Here is a 20,378-nt window from a genome sequence, read left to right as displayed (position 1 = left end):
ATTGGTTAAAGGCAAATGTGCATGTTTTGTAACAGGTCTGAACAATGCATTTGTCTAATTCACTGAATCCTGTGTATCTATTTCCAAATGTATCTTCCCAAACTCTCAAGGAATTATATATTAGCTGGTATTACATTAGTATTTGTTTTTAATGAAATTTGCCCTTATAAGATTGTAATAACCGACAAGTGGAAAATAGGATATTTTAACAAAAGGTGAAAGTTTTCTCCAGAAGCACCTAGTCCTGATAAGCTTGATATATAAAAGGTTGTGGTTTCTACGCCTCTCATTGAAGAGACAAGAAAGGAAATCAAAGAGATGGCACTTTGGGTTTGTCTCTGGCTGCCTTACTAACAAGAAACACCAAAAACAGTTCTCTCATTTCTGAACATTTTTCTGAATAGGATAACTTACAGAAAACAGAACCACAATCACCTAGTTTTTTCCCAAACAAGTTTTCCACTTTTAAGATAAGAATGAAGCGATAGATGTATCAGTTGCTTCAGAATATTTCGCATCTAGGATGAGATATCTCAGATAGTAGAGAAGGGAGAATTTTGAATATAATAGAAACTACATAGAATTGACATCAAACACGTACTCATGCATATATACATATTCATATCCAATTAGGCAGCTAAAAAGTCAATAATCCTCTTGCTTCTGTAGTTTAATTAAAATCTCTCATTTCAAAATGCAACATTTAGAGATAACATCAGCTGTTCCTCATGAAGTAGAGAAACGTGTTTTCAGAAGGGGGTATCCAGGGGTGAAGAAGGCAGCAACAATGAAGCGGTCAACAGAAACTTACATCCATGGACCAAGCTGTTAGGGCCTCAATATACTAAGGTTTAGAATTCCATTTTGTTTCCCCAGAAAGGAGAAAGGGCACTGGAAATGACTCCTTGTGTTACTGTATTAGTGGCGGGTCATTTTGACTCCATGATTAAATGGATTGAGGTGTGCGAAAGCGGTAAAGGGGAGGGGCTAAACGGGGATTATGGGTTAAGGTGTACTGCTACTTTAAAATTATGCATGCCTGGCCCCATCCAGGTCCCTCCCACTGCTTGAAGCACCTGCTGGAAGCCTGGGGAGTTCAGTTCCAGGCGGGCCACCAAGCAGACTGCGCTCTGAGTTTCAGGTAACCAAGTGTTTGCCGTGCAGAATACTTTACTTGGGCACCCACGTCTTCCTTGCAGAATTCCTGCTGCTGTGGCCTATTTGCTAAGAGTAACCCGGGGGTTACCGCAGTGTTGCCAGGCAACGAGGGACAGCGGTCCTGTGAAGAGCCATTTGTCACACTGAGGGGACTGGTTGAAATGCAATAAAGAGATGGTAATTCAGCTTATTTATCAATACAATTACTTACACAGTATTAGGGGTCCATATTTAACCTACAAATACATAGTCATAGGAGGAAACACGAACACAAACGTTTGCTAAATACTAAGGCATAGGACAGACAGATGGTGTTGGGTTTCTAATCAGCTTTCCTGTGAGCTTAAAGTTGCTGCACATGCTGGGTTGGGGGAAAGGCCCAAAGCGCTTTGCCAGCTTTATTTCGGACATCTGTAAGTTAGCTGTGTGCTACAACATAAGGTGCCCGTCTAAAGAAAATCTATGCAATTCTTTACCTTGTTAAGTAGATAGTGCTAATTCCCTGGGGTAGAGTAGCACTCTTAAATTGCTGTGTGGTGAAATGTATTCACAAGAAGTATATGTGTATCCGTGTATAACTATACATGGGAAACTGGTTGTCCTGGGCACTTTCAAAGTGTCTGATTTGCCCCATACAAAGGTTACCTAACCAAAGAATAAGTGTTTTCCTCTAGACAGTGTGTTTCAGAATGTTTTTGCTCTTTGAGAAGTTCAGTAATGTTTCTCATCGGGGGCTCACAGTCCGCAGGCTTGGGATGAACTTAAATTTTAAACATGTAGCAGCTTTTCCTTGACACTTTGTTTTTGATTCCCAGACACCAGCTGCTACTCATGTCTTCACCGTTGCTAAGAACGTCTGTGGTATTACCTCAGTGTGAAAACGTGTCTGCAGCTTCCCGAAAATGGAGTATCTCAACGTTACTTAAAGCACCCTGCTTTAAAGTGTTGCTGGCAGGCGGCATTGGCCTTATTATTTATTTAGGAATGCTTTATCAGGAGGAGAATGCTTTTTTGTGAACATGAGTCGCCTGGCTCTTTCACCGGGCTTCCGCTTCTTGTCCCACGTCATGGCAACATTGACCTTTGCGTATTTCGCTGCCATCTCGCTGGCTGACTCACAGGGCCTTTTCCCGAGGCTGGAGAACGTGGGAGCTTTCAAGAATGTTTCCATCGTGCCACCCCAAGCAACATGTGGGCTCCCAGGCCGCAGCACTTTTTGTCAGAGCTCCACTGCTGCCGCCAGTCTGCAGTTCTGTACCCAGCGGATGTGCATCCAGGACTGCCCACACAGGTCTTCACCGCCCGGCCACATCGCCCTGTTCTCCTCGGGCCTCGGGAGCTGCATCACCGTAGACAAGCGTGATCTGTGTCCCAACGCTCATAGCAATTCCACAAGTTTTATTTTTGGAAATCACAAGAATTGCTTTTCTTCTCCTCCTTCTCCAAGGCTGGCGGCATCATTTACTCTAGCTGTGTGGCTGAAACCTGAGAAGGAAGGTGTAATGTAAGTAGTGGAGTGAGTGTAAGCTTTCCTAGGGGTCCTGAGCCATAGTAGTGAAGACTTGCAACACGAATCCTTAAACTAGAAAGGAAGGCGAACACTGGAATCCATGCAGTTGAAGACCAGTTGCTATGGCCGTCTTCCTGTTTAAGTTTACATTGCAAATATTGTTTTCCCAAATTTACAGTTGTTTCTCCTTTCCATGGATGAAGCGAGCCCTCAAAAAAGAATGTGTTAAGACAGCTTCCTTGCAGACAGACGTGTTTACACGTGTCTCATGTATTCCCTGGTCGTTTAGCCAAACCTTTGGTCTTGGCCTTCAGAGGCTCAGCCAGGCTCAGTGTGAGCTTTACAGTGCACGGGCTAGTAGTACAAATAATTGATATTTCCTAAGTCTTGATCTAGGTTTTTATAAACAACCTGCTCCTGCTGGAGTATAAAATTTTCATCAGGCAGATGGCTCTCTAAGGGCTTAGGACTGTCTTTAATTCATCCGTATTTTCCCAGGAAGAGGTGTTTGTTTGACTCATGGAAGATGCCCAATAACATGAGTTGAATAAATGAATAATCCTCTAACTCTGAAAGGATACAGCTTTTTGCCCTTTGCCTTGTTGTGTCTCCTGTTTGGAAATATATAGATAACCATAAAAGCGTCCCAATAGATTTTATGCCATAGATCCCAGTAGAAATGCCTTCAGTGAGTTTGTAGTGGGGCTTTGTCATTTTTTTGTTTATATAATCACTTCGTTTTCATTCCGTAATGTTTTCTAAAACTGCCATCTCATGTGTTTTCCCTAAGTATATAGAGCCGATCTGGAGATTTGAATAAGTAAGAAAGTTTTGAGGCACTTTTTGTTTATCTTCTGTCTTCCTGTAGAGCTTTTGGCTCTCCCCCTTGTGACAGTTTCTTTGTTTGAGAGCGTTAACCAAATATCTAAAAACTTGTGAAACAAACCAGCAAAGTCTTATAATCTTATAAGCAAATATGACTTAAATGTCTTTGGTGTTTAGTTTTAATTTGCCAAGTGAAAGTCGGCATTTTTCTTCATGTGAAGTGAGAATGATCACAAAGCATTATTTCTATTTCTGTGTCATCCCTAAAAGAAAACCCTGTTTTCTTACTGTTTGAAATGTCAGTAAAGCCAACCTACTCCGTTTATGTAAAGAATGTCCAAGAATTGTCTGTTGGCAAATATGGCTGGGAGAAACTTTTTTTTTTTCCCCAAGTGCCCCCTCCCCCTCCCCAGGAGATCTGTCTCTACCAAATTCTTCTCCTATTGGTATCATTTAGTATAAATAAGATAGAGGGGTATTGATAGAGGCAGTGGCACATGGTTTACGGTCTGGAGAGTTCCATGCATCAAGGTCGTTTTCATTCTCAAAACTAAAATAACTATGGGAATTGGGGGAATTTCGGGGTGTTTGCACTAGATAAGTAAAACAAACAAAACATGGATTATCCAATTATTGTTTATCCAGGAGCAGAATAAATCCAGTTCCTAAATATTTTGCTACCTGCCTTCCTTTCACATTCATTATCTACCAAAGCTAGTATGTTTACAAGCAAACAAAATAGCAAGGAAGATAATCAATAACATATTAAGAAATGCATTTTCAGTAAGCTTGGGAAAATAAGCCTGCATTTGGCAAATACATTCTTGAGTAATGGTCACATTTTAACTTGTTGGTTTAAACTCAAGTAAAACGAATGCAGGCAAACTCTTCTTGGACCTTAGAGATATTATGGCAGGGGGTAAAGAGACAACTCTTTTCATCCCAGTGATTTAAAAATATCTGTCCACCAAAGGGTTAAAAAAACACAGAATTTCTATGAAGCCTTATCTCTACTTTATATAAAACCTTTATGCCAATCTATTTGCCTATGTTAAAAAATATACTTGTTCTCATAACTTTATCACGAAATACGTGTACAAAATCTAGGAAGACCAGTAACAGTGAAATAGTAACTGGTAAGCGTTCTCCAATCTTATTCTCACCTCTTAACTCCACAAAAGAATAAATGCAAGTGAGAAGCAATAATTTGTGGAAAACGTAACCTGTAAGGAAAGTTTTAAAACATCTTTAGTAATTATTCTTGGTTTTCCCCATCTTATCTTTGCCTCTTTGATACTTTCTCTTCTCGATTTGGTCATTGACACATCATTTCTTGAGAGTCTGCTCTATATTAGGCTCTGCTTTGTTCTCAGAAAACTCATGACTAATGGGAAGACAGATGGATCAGTGTCATTACGTTAAAAAAATGTTTATTTACTTTGAGAGAGAGAGAGAGTGAGAGCACGCATGCACGTGCACAAGTGGGGGAGGGCCAGAGAGAAAGAGGGAGAGAGAGAATCCCAAGCAAGCTCCTCCACTGTCAGTGCAGAGCCTGACATGGGGCTCAAACTCATGAACAGTGAGATCATGACCTGAGCTGAAATCAAGAGTTGGAAGCTTAACTGACTAGGCCACTCAGGAGCCCTGTATCAGTGTCATGACTGAGGCAGCAAGTGAATACCAAGGAAGGCCCCTTAAGCAGTCTTCAGCCAGGAAGAAGGGTATTCCACGACCAGGCATAATCATGGAGATGCTGAGCTGAGTAGGAGGCAACTGGGTGAAGAAAGGGAACCAGACTCCTCCAGCATCTGATGAAATTCTCCTCCCTGGGATGTGCCACCTTGTTGAGTTCTTGTCTGTGACATGTAGGCTGATGGGCACCTTTCAGAGCTAGTCATCTGGGGAGATGTTAATGGCTAATGTCAGGGATATTTGTCTTTAAATAACAGCTCTTTGGGAATAATCCACTCAGGAGGCTACAAGCAAGCATTTATAATATTCTGCTAAAAAGTTGAGTTGCTACATTGAATGTGATAGGAGTGAGCTTAAGTTCATAACTGTTTCTGTTCAGTGTCTGGTAATATCCAATGATATAATTAACTTAAAATAACTTATATTAAACACAAATTAACATAGAAAATAAATATTTATAAAAACACCATCTGTCGATTTAAAGGGATGGGGTAAGTGTGCCACTGTGGTAAGGATAGAAGTCATTTTTATTTTTATTTTTTTTATTTTTTTTCAACGTTTTTATTTATTTTTGGGACAGAGAGAGACAGAGCATGAATGGGGGAGGGGCAGAGAGAGAGGGAGACACAGAATCGGAAACAGGCTCCAGGCTCTGAGCCATCAACCCAGAGCCCGACGCGGGGCTCGAACTCCCGGACCGCGAGATCGTGACCTGGCTGAAGTCGGACGCTTAACCGACTGCGCCACCCAGGCGCCCCAGAAGTCATTTTTAAAAAATAGTTGGATAGTTGGCCTGACAGAAGACCTAGAAAGTTCTTGAAAATTCTTCTTTTTTATCAAAATATTATTTCACTGTGTTCTTTAGAAGATTGTATGACCTTTAATCCAAGATCATCAACGTTATCTCAGTGTCTCAGTTGGACTGTGTGGCCATGGAGAGCCAGCTGGTCCTCTTACAGACACTGACTTTGACTTCTGGCCAGTCAATGAGGAAGTAAGAAGAAGCTGTAGTTGTCCATTCTCCATTTCATCATGGGAATTAAATAGAGCACTTCTGACTTCAGGGCTAGCAGTCTTCTATGGACACTAAATTCTCTTTGCATTAAAAAAAAGAGAGAGAAAGATTTGCACTGGTGACTCAATACCCAAGCCGGACGTAGCGTAGCGTGCTGCTTCCTATAAAAGAAATAGCAGAAGACTAATGAGCCAATAGGCTAAATGTTGGTTTTGCAGGATGACTCAACCACTGTCGTTTCCACCATTAATCTCTAATAAAGGGTGTTGAGGTTCTGGGGAATATACTGTAAATAAAAATTCCATTTTTAAAAAATTGAAATTAAAGGGCTTCTTAATTGGAGTAAAACTTGGCTCTGCATAGAATGGCATTCAGGCACTTAATTCACAGTGCACCTTCTGAGTGGGGTTTTCATGCCCCCGTAACTGCACAATTGCCTTCGCATGTCTTTTGGTTGGATGCTGACCTTTTCTCTTTTCTGGTTGCTTCCTAAGGTGTGTTATAGAAAAGACGGTGGATGGGCAGATTGTGTTCAAACTTACAATATCTGAGAAAGAGACCATGTTTTATTATCGCACAGTAAATGGTTTGCAGCCTCCAATAAAAGTAATGACACTGGGGAGAATTCTTGTGAAGAAATGGATTCATCTTAGTGTGCAGGTGAGTAAAATAAAAAATATTTAACATTTGGTTAAACACGAGGATCCGTCTTCCTTTCTTTCCTTACATGGCATCTCCCCACAAGATCTGAAGCAGTATTTTTAGATTTCATTTACGTGTAAATGACAACTAAAGAAAAATAACATTTAAATGACCTAATGATGTATCGCTTGATAGTCCGGCATTTCCCCCCTCACCACTGCTGTGAAAACTCCCACAGAAGCTTAGGACAATGCTCTTTGGGATGATGACAACCTCAGGGAATTTTTGTTTTATTTGGTTAGTATATTTTGCTAAACAATGTGGAAGGGCTCTTTCAGTGCCTAGTACTAATTTTACCAGTCATGGCAGCATTACCGCCCCCCTCCCCCCCAGCCTGGCTGTCTTTCTCAGATAGCATCTGATGATGTGAGTGAAATTTGGCTGTTGCATTAAAATGCTGACCTTAGAACTAATGAACTTTACACTTCAAACACTCAGAAAGTGTTATATTATTACTTTAGTTGTCAGCCACAGTTTGTTTTAGCCTTAGAAGCTGTTAAAGGCTGAGAGAACTGTGAGCTATCTGGTATTTTACAGTTCCTGGGAATGCAGACAGAGTGTATCCTTTTTTTGTGTTTTGTTTTTTTTTTCTCCAGGGTACTGGAATGGCCCAATGTGGCCAAAAGTCATCCTTGTCTTTCACACCAGAGGTCCCGTGTGTGTAGTCCCAATTCCTCGTACTCACAGGAGTGGCCAAATAGGGGTTCGTGCAAACCCCATTCACACTAGAGGATAATTGTACCCTTATTCTTTTTTTTTAAAGTTTATTTATTATTTATTTATTTATTTATTTATTTATTTATTTATTTATTTAGAGAGAGGGAGAACATGAGTAGGGGAGGGAGCAGAGAGAGTGGGAGAGAGAGAATCCCAAGGAGCTTTGTGCTGTCATCTTGCAGCCTGACATGGGGCTTGATAAACTGAATCATTAAATCATCACCTGAGCAGAAACCAGGAGTCAGATGCTGAACCAACTGAGCCACGCAGGCACCCCATACCCTCATTTTTTTTTATTGAAATGATCTTTGATTTCTCACACTGTTCTTGCAGCCTGAAGCAGTTATCAAGTAGACTTCCTTAGAGGGCCTTGAGAATTGTTATTTGGGTTTTAAAGTTTATTTCAGCACAGATATCATTCTTGAGGATTTCACTACACTTTGTGACATATCTTTGTTTTGCCTGATTATAACTGTGAAGTTCTGTCATGCCTTTGCATAGTACATTAAAAGCCTTAGGAAGAAAATTTAAAATATAAATGCAAAGAGGTAACAATGATTGATTTCTACAGGAAGGTATTGACAAAGTAATATCAAATCAGGGTGTTTTGCCTTATGTACTTGGCTTTTACTTAGCGTATGGGTTTATCAAATGCAGTTGGCAGGGGGCAACATTCCAGAGCACTAGGGTTTGGAGGGTAAGTCATGTCTGGTTATAAGGCCCTGTCTGTAGCACATGATGGGTTCAATCTGGTGGTGTTTACTTCTCATTTGTTCAGTAGTTACAGATAGGGGACTAATTTGTTCTATATCTTGAAATTGTCCATTTCCCCCACTGACCAGTGCAACAGAATTGGTTTATAATGTTAAAAATAGGAAAATAGAAACTGTTGAAGAAGATGTCAAATAGATAATGTTGGATACGTATCTTTGTATAAACAATTGTTAAAAAATGTTTTTTTTTTTTTTTACTTCCCTTTATTTTGCCTTATCTGTGAAACTGCCATGTTTTGGCAGGCAATACTACATTAAAAGCTTTACAAAAGAAAGTTTAAAATCCAAATGTGAAAAGGTAACCATGACTGAATTACTTTCCTAGGAGTAAAATGCTCTTAGAGTGCCTGTTGAAATCAGCATTATCATTTCAATACATGTCAAATATGAGTCATTTCCTAGTTTAGGCAAAAATTTCTTTATAAATCATTAAGTCATTCCCTTCTTTAAAGAAAAGGTTAAAGTCCTTATGATTTAATGAGACTGCTTTATTTCATATCTGTTTGACTATCAAGAGAAAACTTGTCCTCTCCAATTTGTATATTTCTTTTATTTTTTTTTGCATAAGTTTTCCCCCATTCTTCATTTTACATTAAAACTATGAAGTGGTCATAAAACATTAGAAAAACCATATCGATCAGTCACTGGTTCACCTGGCATTTTTTAGTGGATTTGGAGACACCCAGCATTATGAGAATCTGGATTCATTCAAATGAAAATTAGAGTGATTATTGACTCTAAATCAGAGATCTGCATAGGCTTCCTTTAAATTTGACATCAGTTTGAATACATTTAAGATGTTATGAAATTTATAATAATTCATATTATAGATGTTTAAAAAGGAGGGGCGCCTGGGTGGCGCAGTCGGTTAAGCGTCCGACTTCAGCCAGGTCACGATCTCGCGGTCCGGGAGTTCGAGCCCCGCGTCGGGCTCTGGGCTGACAGCTCAGAGCCTGGAGCCTGTTTCCGATTCTGTGTCTCCCTCTCTCTCTGCCCCTCCCCCGTTCATGCTCTGTCTCTCTCTGTCCCAAAAATAAATAAACGTTGAAAAAAAAAATTTAAAAAGGAACATGCTCATTCTTTAAAGGGTGTTATAGTGTAGTAGGGAGGATAAGAGATCAGAATTAGGGATAATTTATTCAAGTAATGCTACTTGGTCATCTTAACAAAACCATTTGACTTAGTTTCCTTACTTATGTGATATGAGGTTTGGACCAGGTGATAAAGGGAGGCTTCCCTGAATTCTTTCTGAATGCACATAAAGGAGTAAGTGGAGTGTGAAGTGAGGCACGGTTGAAGTACAAAAAGCTCTTGAGTGGGGCGCCTGGGTGGCTCAGTTGGTTAAGTATCTGACTTCTGCTCAGGTCATGATCCCACGGTTTGTGAGTTTGAGCCCTGCTTCAGGCAAGCTCTACCATGCTTCGGGTAAGCTCTGTTTCTCTTTCTCTCCCTCTCTCTCTCTCTCTCTCTCCCCCTCCATTCACTTATGCCCTCTTTCTCAGTCTCTAAAAAATAAAGGAAAGAAAGCTCTTGAGTTGTGTGGGGTTGTCTAGATGGTGACAGAGCCTGCTCTGTGAGCTTACCATCCGGCTTATGCTTTTCTCTGCTTCCCCATGCTGTCTAGCATTCATAGAGAAACATTTTTTTTGGTAGATTTTCTGGCCAAGATATGGATAAAAGCAGTTTCCAACTCTGTCACTGTATACCTGCAAAGAATATGTTATAAAATGTAACTTGCTGTTGCATTATTATATAGTACATCCAAATTCTGTTTGATTTATGAATTAGAGATTTCTATCATGCTGGGCATAAAATAGAGCACATAATCGATAATCCAGTTTAGTCTCATTTCGGATTGCAAATCTAATTAATGCGTATGCATATTTTTACTCATCTTCCAATATGGTCATAAAGCAATGAACTTATATGGGATGTGCATGTGCATGTGTGTATATGTGTGTGTAAAAATAAAACACCTTTACTCATAAAATTGGCTCAGAAACCAGAATTTAACTTACAAAGGGCTAGTGACATAAAATTAATGAATAGGTCTGACCTTACACCTTACCTCAGACAGTTCACTCAGTATCAGCTTTCCATCAGTAAAATCAGAATTTTAATTTCCCAAATTCAGAAAACAGAAATGAGTTTTAAATAATTAAATCCCTGGGCAAAAATGATGCCAGGAAGAGGCAGACATACTGAACATTGGAGGTCTAGTTTCTTAAACAAAAGATGCCCGATGTTATAGTAATGGATCTAACAGCTTTTATTCTAGAACTAGCATTTTGAAGCTTCAACCTGTTGGAAAATGATTAGTTTTTAAATTAATATTCATTCAGGGACTTGAATCTGACACGATTGCCAATTTAAATTTCACTTTGGGGTTTAATATATTGGCTATTTCAAATTATATCAAGCTGAAATTCGTTATGTCATATTTTTTGTACTAAACCTGGAAAAAATCAATTCAGACTTTTTATTATCAAATGGGGAACACTGATAACATTAGCAGATTTTTTAAAGCTTAGTTTTCATATTGAATCAGCACGTGCTTCTAGTTCTTACGAGAGATCTCTTTTGATTTTCTTTCTCAAAAAAAAAAAGTTTTGAAATACCTGAAGAATTTTACTTCCACAGTTTGTTATGGGTTGGTAGGTGAGACAACTTAACAGCATGCTCACATTTAGATGCCTGTCATTTAAAAGTAGAAACTCAGCCTTTCTTATGAAAATACTGTTTTCCCTTAAACAGTTCCATATATTTCATAGGGCAAATAGCATCAAAGAACCATCAGTATAGAAATCCTTCAGTAATTATGCTGAAATACAGTAAAGCAATTTATAATTTGAAACTGATGAGATACTGCAACTCTGGAAGCAAGAAGTGGTTTAGCAGGGAGGTTATATGCATTTTCTATGCTCTTTTTGAAGGCTCCTTGAGACCCTGACAGTTCAAGAGCCAAAGACGGTTCTAGCCACGGTAATGTGAAAAAGAGCAGTTCTAGTCTAATACAATGAAGGAAAGAATGCATGGTAAATCAAGTTTTTGGAATCAATAGATGAAGAATAGGGGGTTCATAATCACTGTTTGTTCATGAAATATGTTCTTTTGATTTATGTATTCAATCTGAAAAAGGAAAACTATTGATAGTTCTGAAGAAAAAGAAAATGCAATTTAGCCAACATTTGCGAGAATAGATAAACCAAGTCTCTCAATTAATCTCTGCGGTGTATGCCCATGTGCACACTTTATCAAGGTATTCCCATGTCTCTATTGATTGAGGGAACATAGAATGTCCATGCGACCTTATGGAAGCTTCCTCATTCAGTTCAGTAAGCTCTGTGCACTGGGATTCTCATGGGAATACCACCTCAATTCTCATCCCAAAAGACTCTCAATCCACATTGTTTCTTTAATAATTTCCAAAGTTTTACCTATAAGTGTCGATGCAAATGTTAAACATTGCTTATTTGTGCAAAGCCTTCTGTTTGTATCCAGCCAGCCGAATGTCACCTGAGTTAGTTGAATAGTTGTAGTTATCTAAAACTAATTACATATTCATTGAATTTACCAAATTATATTTTAGAATAATCAGTTAAAAATGCTGATAATAATAGCTGCCATTGAGCACTGATTATATGTACTGTATTAAACATGGTATATGGTTAAATTTTAAGTGCTAATAATAGTTCTGTGCCATTGGCTTATCTCCATTTCAGAGATGAGAAAAATGATCCTTGGATAGGTTAAGTTAGATTTATAGTCTCTAGTTTTTCTGATCTTTAGCTAAAAATATAAATTGCCATGAACCTAGGTCACTATGATGATCTAAGGAGTAGTTATTTGAATCCCCTTACCTAAAAAACAAAGAACTGAAGACATATTTGTAAAATAAATATAAATTGGTTTTCTTCCCGTTTGTTGTAATGTAAATATTTGTAATGCTTCACATATGGACATGATTTGTACAAATAATTAAAATCGATGTATTTTACATCTATATCACTCATTGCGACAAATGGTTTAAATGTACAGCAGTGTGTAATTTTATAAAAAGTTCTGCTCTATATGTCTATGGTTTATGACAGTCAGGAATGACTTCAGTGGGTTAAAGAAAGAATATCCCATTTAACTCATCCTGCTCACCTGATCCATGACATGCAGAACCAAGACTTGTTGTGATCCAACAAAATAAAAAGGAGGGATTCTTTCCACTTGATTATGGAGAGAGGTGAAACCATCCAAGTAACAATTATTCTCTGTACATTTTTGCATGTGACTTTAAACTACAATATTTAGTCAGAAGGGAAGGCTTTAATTGTTTACATTTTACTTAAAAACTGTGCAACCTTAAGGAAAATCATGTAACTCCTCAAAATGTTACCTGCCCGTTAGAAATTGTGAACAAAGATAAACCCCAGCCTATTTGGCTTACACCATAAATGTGACATGTAAAGAAAATAATGCTTGATAAAGCATATTATAGTCTGCTATGATGGAGCTTACAGTCTATTAGGAGAAAAAGACAATCAAATAATCACACCAATGAAAGCAAAATTATAACTGTGATATGTTCTATGGGATCATATGAAGGACAATTTGATCATATCACTGAAGTCAAGGAAGGCTTACTTGAAGAAATTATATTAGACATGTGTATTAGTGTTCTAGGTCTGCCCTAAAAAAAGGCACCAACTGGGTAGCTTAAAACAAAAATTTATTGTAACACAGTTCTTGAGCTAGAAGTTTGAAATCAAGGTGTCCACACAGCCATGCATGCTTTCTCTATAACCTGTTGAGGAGTGTCCTTCCTTGCTTTTGGCTTCTGCTGTTTGCCAGCAATTCTTAGCTTTTAAAAGTTTTTTGTCCATTCATCTCTGAAGGAGAGAGACAGAGAGCAACTGGGGGAGGGGCAGAGAGAGAGGGAGACAGAGATTCCAAAGCAGGCTCCAGGCTCTAAGCTGTCAGCACAGTGCCTAACACTGGGCTCGAACTCACGAACCGTGAGATTATGACCTGAGCTGAAGTCAGACGCTTAACCAACTGAGCCACTGAGGCACCCCAGCAATTCTTAGCTTTAGATGCCTCACACCAAATCTCTGCCTCCATTATCACCTGGCCATCTTCTCTGCTTGTGTCAGTGTCTTCTCTTCCTATAAAGAGCCTGCTTATATCAGATTAGGACCCACCCTAATTCAGTAAGACTTCATTTTAACTGATTGTATCTGGGAAGCCCCTATATCCAAAAAAGGTCATTTTTATAAGCACTGGGCATTAACATTTCAATCTATCTTTGTGGGGGACACAATTCAGTGGATAATGAGATGTATTCAATAGAATGCATAGGATTCAACTAGGCAAAGAAACTAGAGGACATTCTATACATGCATAGCAAATCACACAAACACCCTTTCATAAAAGAGAATATGTTCCATGTGAACAATTAAAAGGCCTGTAGGGGTAGAATGCAGCAAAGCGGAACAGCATGTAAAATAAACCAGAGGGTTTGGAAGAGGCTATATTTTAAAGAACATAGTTGGCCATGTTAAAATGTTTTTAGTGGGACTGTACTGAAATGTTTTATGTAAGGACCAGGAGATGGGAGGGGGGGAAGGGGAGGGAGGGAAAATGTATCACCTAAGCAGATGATCTTTTCATAAAAACCCCTTTGGTTTCAGTGAAGGAGAACAGTTTGCATGAGGTTAAGCATAAAAGGTTGTTAGGCTGTGCTCATGCTCCCCAGTGAGACAGAAGTATACCCTGAGCTATAATAATGATAGTAGATATTTACAGACGTGGTCATGTTTGAGAGCTATTTGGGAATTTAAAATAAAGAACTTGCTGATGGAAGAAATTGGAGGTTAAGGGAAGGGAGTTCTGATAAATCCCAGATTTCAGGCTTGGACAATTGGATGGATATGTTTCATTTGCTTAAATAGAAACACTAGAGGAGAATCAGATTTTTGATACTTGGCACGAATGAGCTAGAATTCAGCTCAAGGCAATAATTCTCAATTATAGAAATCATTAGTATTGTAGAAACTTTAGAAAATATTTTGATGCCCATACTCCATTATGTCTTTGTTGATCTGGGGTGAGGGCCGAGTATTATTTCTTCTTTCCCTCCTTCCTCCATGGATTAAAAAGTATGTATCAAAATAAAATAATCTGAATTCAAGACCGGAAATGATCAGGAAAGATGTCAGGAAAGATGCATTTGGAAAGTAGCATGTGAGTTAACTCTTGAAGCTAGATGGGATTTAAATAGGTGGAGAAGAAGAGGAAGGAAAAATTCTATAGACCAAAAGCAGGGGAACATTTCCTCAGATGAAAATATCAAAAGGTTTCACTAAGAGAGAAGGTTCTGAGTTTCTTAGAAAGATATACATCAAGTGTTAAATTAAAACAGGCTGAAAAAGATAGCTTAGAGGTTTACATAATGTTATGGAATTTTGTTTTTCCCTCCAGACCAGCAACCCATATATTTTCACCTGTTCCTAGTCCAATCTATTTGGTAACTACTATAAACCATTAGTATGGAAACAATGTGTGTGTGTGTGTGTGTGTGTGTGTGTGTGTGTATACATATATATATATATATGTATATCAAAAAAAATTAGCTAATGTGTGCAGAAAATCATTACACATCACATTGTAATGTTTATCCTTTTCAAATCTGAATGTTATCAGTCTCCTATATCACAGCAAAAATTTAAACTCAATAAGTCCTTTCCTATGGAAAACACATCCAATCAAGATCTAAATCAAGCTGGGAGTAAATAAATATTTCAAGTTAGAAAGTGGTATTTGAAGAATTGACCATTTTTTCTTGCTTGAAAATGGCTGATTCTCAGTTAATAGGGCCTAAGCTCTAAATATATAGCCAATAGCTATAAAATACAAAAAGAAAAAATATATAAAATAGTACACATTATTACATATACTCCTAAAATTGAAAGTTGCTATAAAAAGGAGAGTATTTTCCAATGTCTATGTATTTGTTTCAACGATCTCTAGTCTTGAAATGCCACTATGGTAATTCTGTAAAATTTGTAATGGTCAAAATTTGATGGTAGTGCTTTTTAAAACCTATCTTATTTAATGGAATTGTCATTTATATTATATCATTTTCATCTAAGAGCCAAATATAATAAGACAGATAATTTGTGCTTTTTTTTTTGTGGATAGGCATTCTTGTGCCCACAGGGCTAACTGATGCCTTCAGTTATACATGAACAATTACCACTAAAGTCAGAAAGAGAACAGTGTGCATATAACCTAGGGCAGAATTTGGCCTATGGTATGTATCACTTGGTAATGGAATGGAGAATATGACTTTATTTAAACATGGACTTTAATAGTTTTATTTTCCCATACTGTTTCCCTTGGTATTTCTCTCTCTAAAATATAACATTCAAGTGTTCCCAGCAGCTGCATTGCTCTGGATGCATAATAAAGGCATATGTTCAAGATACTAGTTTAGATATCCATAAGCCAAAAAAAGAATAGTTAAAATTAAAACAAATTAAGAAAACTTTCCCAAGAATGGAAAGGCTTTAATAGGTTTTTTAATCTTCTAATTAACTACAGCACTGAAAAATACTGATATTTATAAATTATTTATATAATTGTATATGTATATTATAAGCGCTTATGTCAGAAAAAGCAATTTCATTCTACTTTCTAAAGCTTACATGAAATAATCCCTAAAAAAATTGAATTGCATATTCTAGAAGTAGAAAAATAATTGGATCAATTTTGTTTATGCTTGTGTTCATGCTTCTCAATCTGGGGAGGAAGGAAAGGATGAAAAAAATGGGGGAAGCAACAGAAGGCATTTGTGTTGCAGGGTAGAGAAGGTGGATAGAGAGGAGCCAGGGGCCTGGGGAGACTCAGCCTCTGTCAATTTCATTGTAGCAGAGGTTGACCAAGAAAGTTCAGATTATGGGGGCGCCTGGGTGGCTCAGTCGGTCGAGTGACCGACTTCGTCTCAGGTCATGATCTCACGGTTCGTGGGTTCAAGCCTCACATCGGGCTCTGTGATAAGGGCTAAGAGCCTGGAACCTGCTTCGGATTCTGCGTCTCCCTCGCTCTCTGCCCCTCCCCCACTCACACTCTGTCCCTGTCTCTCTCTCTCCCTCTCAAATATAAATAAATGTTAAAAAAATTTGAAAAAAAAAGTTCAGATTATGGACATATAGTATGTAACTTTAAGTTGTTTGTTTTCTGGGATACAAATCCCTTGTATTATCCTAATTGTACTAAGTTTGTTACATGTAGCCATTTTGGGAGTGTTGGCACTAAGGAATTTATAGAAAGGACTTGGCTTCAATGTTTGGGTTGAAAATCATGTAGAGATGCCCACCCTCCCCACCCCAACCCCACTCTCTGCCTAGTGACTCCCACTATGGTGCTATTCCTACTAGGAAGGAGGTGTGCCTCCAGGCCAAGGACAAAGCCTCCCTTCCCTAACCCCACTCCACACCCACTCCTTTATTGATCCATGCTAAGGCTTTGGGGAGCAGGAAGGGAACCATTCACGTGTGGCATCACAGGATCTGGCCCAGAGACTAGTCTCTGGGGACTCTCTTGCCCTCAGGTTTGCTCTATGCCCCCTCCCCCACCTCATCTGTGAGAGGTGCTCCTCCTTTTCTCAGGGAGCAGCCCCATGGCTCCAGTTGAAGATACCTGACAGAAAGGTTGGCACCTAACACCCCATGGCTGACCTTTCCCTCTTTCCTCCTCCTACCCTTCCTCCCTCCTCCTTTCCTACAGCTCTCCTTCCCTCTCTGCTTTCCTTCCTTTCTCTTCAGGTCTGTGAGGTTGACTCTCCTAGAACAGGCTGTGACTCAGGGTTAGGTGATTTGGTGCTTTGTCAGGGGACCAGAGGACTGCCACCAGGCGAATGACTCACTTCCCCTGGTAGGGACAGCATGTGCAGTCTGCCTTAGTTCTTGTTGTCTGTGGCTGCTGGTCTGGTCACATCACCCCAGAGCAGGACTTCCTGCAGGTGGGTGGGGCCTTTGTGTTTTAAAGGGGGACTTCTCTGTCTGGCTTCTTCTGGAACATTCTCTTTTCCCAGACTTGGTTGAAAAGTGGGGTGGGGTTGGGGGAAAGTCTTGGCAGGCTTGGTATGTGCTCACTTCCTGGTTGTGCTTTAGTTGCCCTGAGCTGTGAGGGTCTGAGGGACACCTCAACGGAGGCACAGTGGGCACAGGTAGGGCCGGAGACTATCAGGAGCAGGAGATACGTGGAAGTGTTTGATGCAAACATCTGCATTTTTTTTAAATATAAAATTTATTGTCAAATTGGTTTCCATACAACACCCAGTGCTCATCCCAACAGGTTCCCTCCTCAATGCCCATCACCCACTTTCCCCTCCCTCCCACCTCCCATCAATCCTCAGTTTAGTCTCAGTTTTTAAGAGTCTCTTATGGTTTGCATTTTCTTTTCTTCAGGTCTGATGAAAGGGCCAGATGAGCAGGCAAAGAATAACAATAGGCAAGTGTAAGATTACTTTGAAATTAAAAAAAGAGAAATGGAGAAAAGAGGGGAAAAAAGAAAAATGTTGGGGGGGTGCTCACCTGAAATACAATATTCCCTAAAGGGGGACCCTATGTATTCCCCGCTATGTTCGGTTTTCCTGGCCTGACAGAGCCCGCCTCAGCTCACCGTGGTGGTACACAGTCTAGTGCCCTAGAGCTCATTAGAAGAAGGCAAACAACCGTTGAGCAGAATTGGTATAGTCCAATAGGTCTACCATTTTCATGAACACCTACAAGGTAGAAATGCCTGTACTAGCCTGGAATGGGCCCCTTAGATGCAGATACCTTGAAGCTATTTCTTAGGAGTGCCTCCCCAGCCCCCCCCCCCAAAATGTAGGGAGATAATAAAAACAAAGGATTGAGCTGCAAATGAGATGAACTCTGTGAGTATACATATTGGGACATATGCTATTATAATTTAATCCCCTAAAATGTCTGCAACAGTCTCAGGCAGAGCATCTTACAGTATGTGGGAAGAGGCTTCTGTAAATATTATAAAGAAGTGCAACCCAGAAATTTTGAAAACTGGGAAGCACTAAGCTCGGAGAGGCCTGGTATAGATAATGCTCATCTATTTTTGTTTTTGTTTTTTATGTATTTATTTGGAGAGAGAAAGTGTGCATGCAAGAGAGGGAGGGGCAGAGAGAGAGAGGGAGGGGCAGAGAAAGAGAGAGAGAGAGAATCCCAAATAGGCTCTGTGTTATCAGCACAAAGCCCCATACAGGTACTTGAACTCAAGAACCACGAGATCATGACCTGAGACAGACTCAAACGTCAGACTCTTAACTGACTGAGCCACCCAGGTGCCCCTATGTTCTTGTTTATTTTTAGTTACATTAAAAAGAAAGATAATTCTAGATTCATAGGCACTTATGAGAAACAAACTAAGAGAGCCCATGTAGCCTTTATCCATTTCCACCAGTGGTAATTGCACAACTATTGTACAATCCTGTGACCAGGATATTGACATTGATGCAGTCCCCCTTCCCCATTCAATTTAAATTTCCTGTTTTTCTTGTACTGGTGCGGGTATAGTTCTGTACCATTTATCACATGTGTAGATTTGCACATCCACCATGGTCAAGATATAGAACAGAACCATCCCTATGAGACTACCCATGTTGCCCTTTTATAAGTACTACCCACTTTGTTCCTTCCTTCACTGAAGCCCCAGATCCCTAACTTCTGGAAACCACTAATGTATTCTCCATTTCTAAAATTTTGTGTTTTCAAAATGTCCTATATATGGAATCGCACAATATGTAACCTTTTGAGTTTTTTTTCCTTCAATGTAATTCCATGGATATTCTTCTAAGTTGTTGAGATGTCAATGGTTAGTTCTTTTTTGTTGATGAGTGGGATTCCATGGTATGGTATTGATGAACCAGTTTAATCATTCACCCTTTGAAGGACATCTGGGTCGTTTCCAGTTGTTGACTGTTAGCAATACAGTTAACATAAACATTATATATGGGTTTTGTTAACATACATTTTTATTTTTCTTAGATAAGTGCCCAAGAGTGCTATTGTTGGGTTGTATGGCAGTTGCATGTTGAGTGCGTTAAGAAACTGACAAACTCTTTTCCAAGGTGACTGTACCATTTAAAATTGTGACCAGTGATGTATGAATGATTCAGTTTCTCTACAACATTTCTGGTACTTAATGTTGCTACTATTTTTATTTTAACCATTCTGATAGGTATGTTGTGATATCTCACTATGGTTTTAATTTGCATTTCCCCAATACCTAATGATGTTGAGTATCTTTTCACATGCTTGTTTGCAGTCTCTATATCCTATTTGTGACATGCCTTTTGAACATTTTCTAATTGTATTGCTTCTTTGTAGCTCCTTTTAAGAAAAATACTCTGGACAGAGTCTTTCACAGAACAAAAGTTTACGTTTTAATGAGGTCCAGTGTATCAGTCTTTTTTTTTTATGGATCATGCTTTTAGAGTGAAGTCTATGGTTGTTCCGTTTTGTTTTATTTTGCTTTGCTTTGTTTTGGCTAGCCCTAAATCCTGAAGATTTTCGCCTATATTTTTTTTCCAAAAGCATTTTATTTTATTATTATTTATATATTTTTTATTTTAAGCCTGTGTTCCGTTTTGAGTTAATGTAGTAGGTGTGAGATTTAGATTGAAGGTTTTGTATGTTTGCTAGTGGGTGTCCAAATAGTCCAGGAAAATTAGTTGGAAAGGGTATCCTTCCTCCATTGATTTGTTTTTGCACATTTGTCAGATATCAGTTGGGCATTTTTGTGTGGGTCTATTTCTGGATTCTCTATTCCTTTTCATTAATCTGTGTGTGTGTCCCTCTATCGATGTCACTTAGTCTCGATTACTGTGAGCCTTAATATCTGGTAGAGTGACTCCTCTTACTTCCTTTCTTTCTTCCTCCTTCTTCTTTTTAAATTTTTTGTTTTACACTTTTCAGGG

General features: G+C 39.0%; 1 protein-coding gene across 1 annotated transcript in view; it reads left to right on the top strand.

Annotated features, from left to right (window-relative positions):
- Positions 1–1,061: 1,061 nt before the first annotated feature.
- Positions 1,062–20,378, top strand: part of USH2A (usherin) — a 736,138-nt gene continuing 716,821 nt past the window's right edge. Inside the window, exons 1-3 of the mRNA XM_043568966.1 lie at positions 1,062–1,141; positions 1,974–2,662; positions 6,695–6,860. Of these exons, the coding sequence (XP_043424901.1) occupies positions 2,178–2,662; positions 6,695–6,860 (651 nt within the window). The 5' untranslated portion in view covers positions 1,062–1,141; positions 1,974–2,177. The remainder of the gene's footprint in view (positions 1,142–1,973; positions 2,663–6,694; positions 6,861–20,378) is intronic.

This window comes from Prionailurus bengalensis, chromosome E4 (assembly GCF_016509475.1).
Source record: "Prionailurus bengalensis isolate Pbe53 chromosome E4, Fcat_Pben_1.1_paternal_pri, whole genome shotgun sequence".
Lineage (NCBI taxonomy): Eukaryota > Metazoa > Chordata > Mammalia > Carnivora > Felidae > Prionailurus > Prionailurus bengalensis.
The sequence above is the reverse complement of the archived record's forward strand: the minus strand, read 5'-3'. Positions and strand labels throughout refer to the sequence as shown.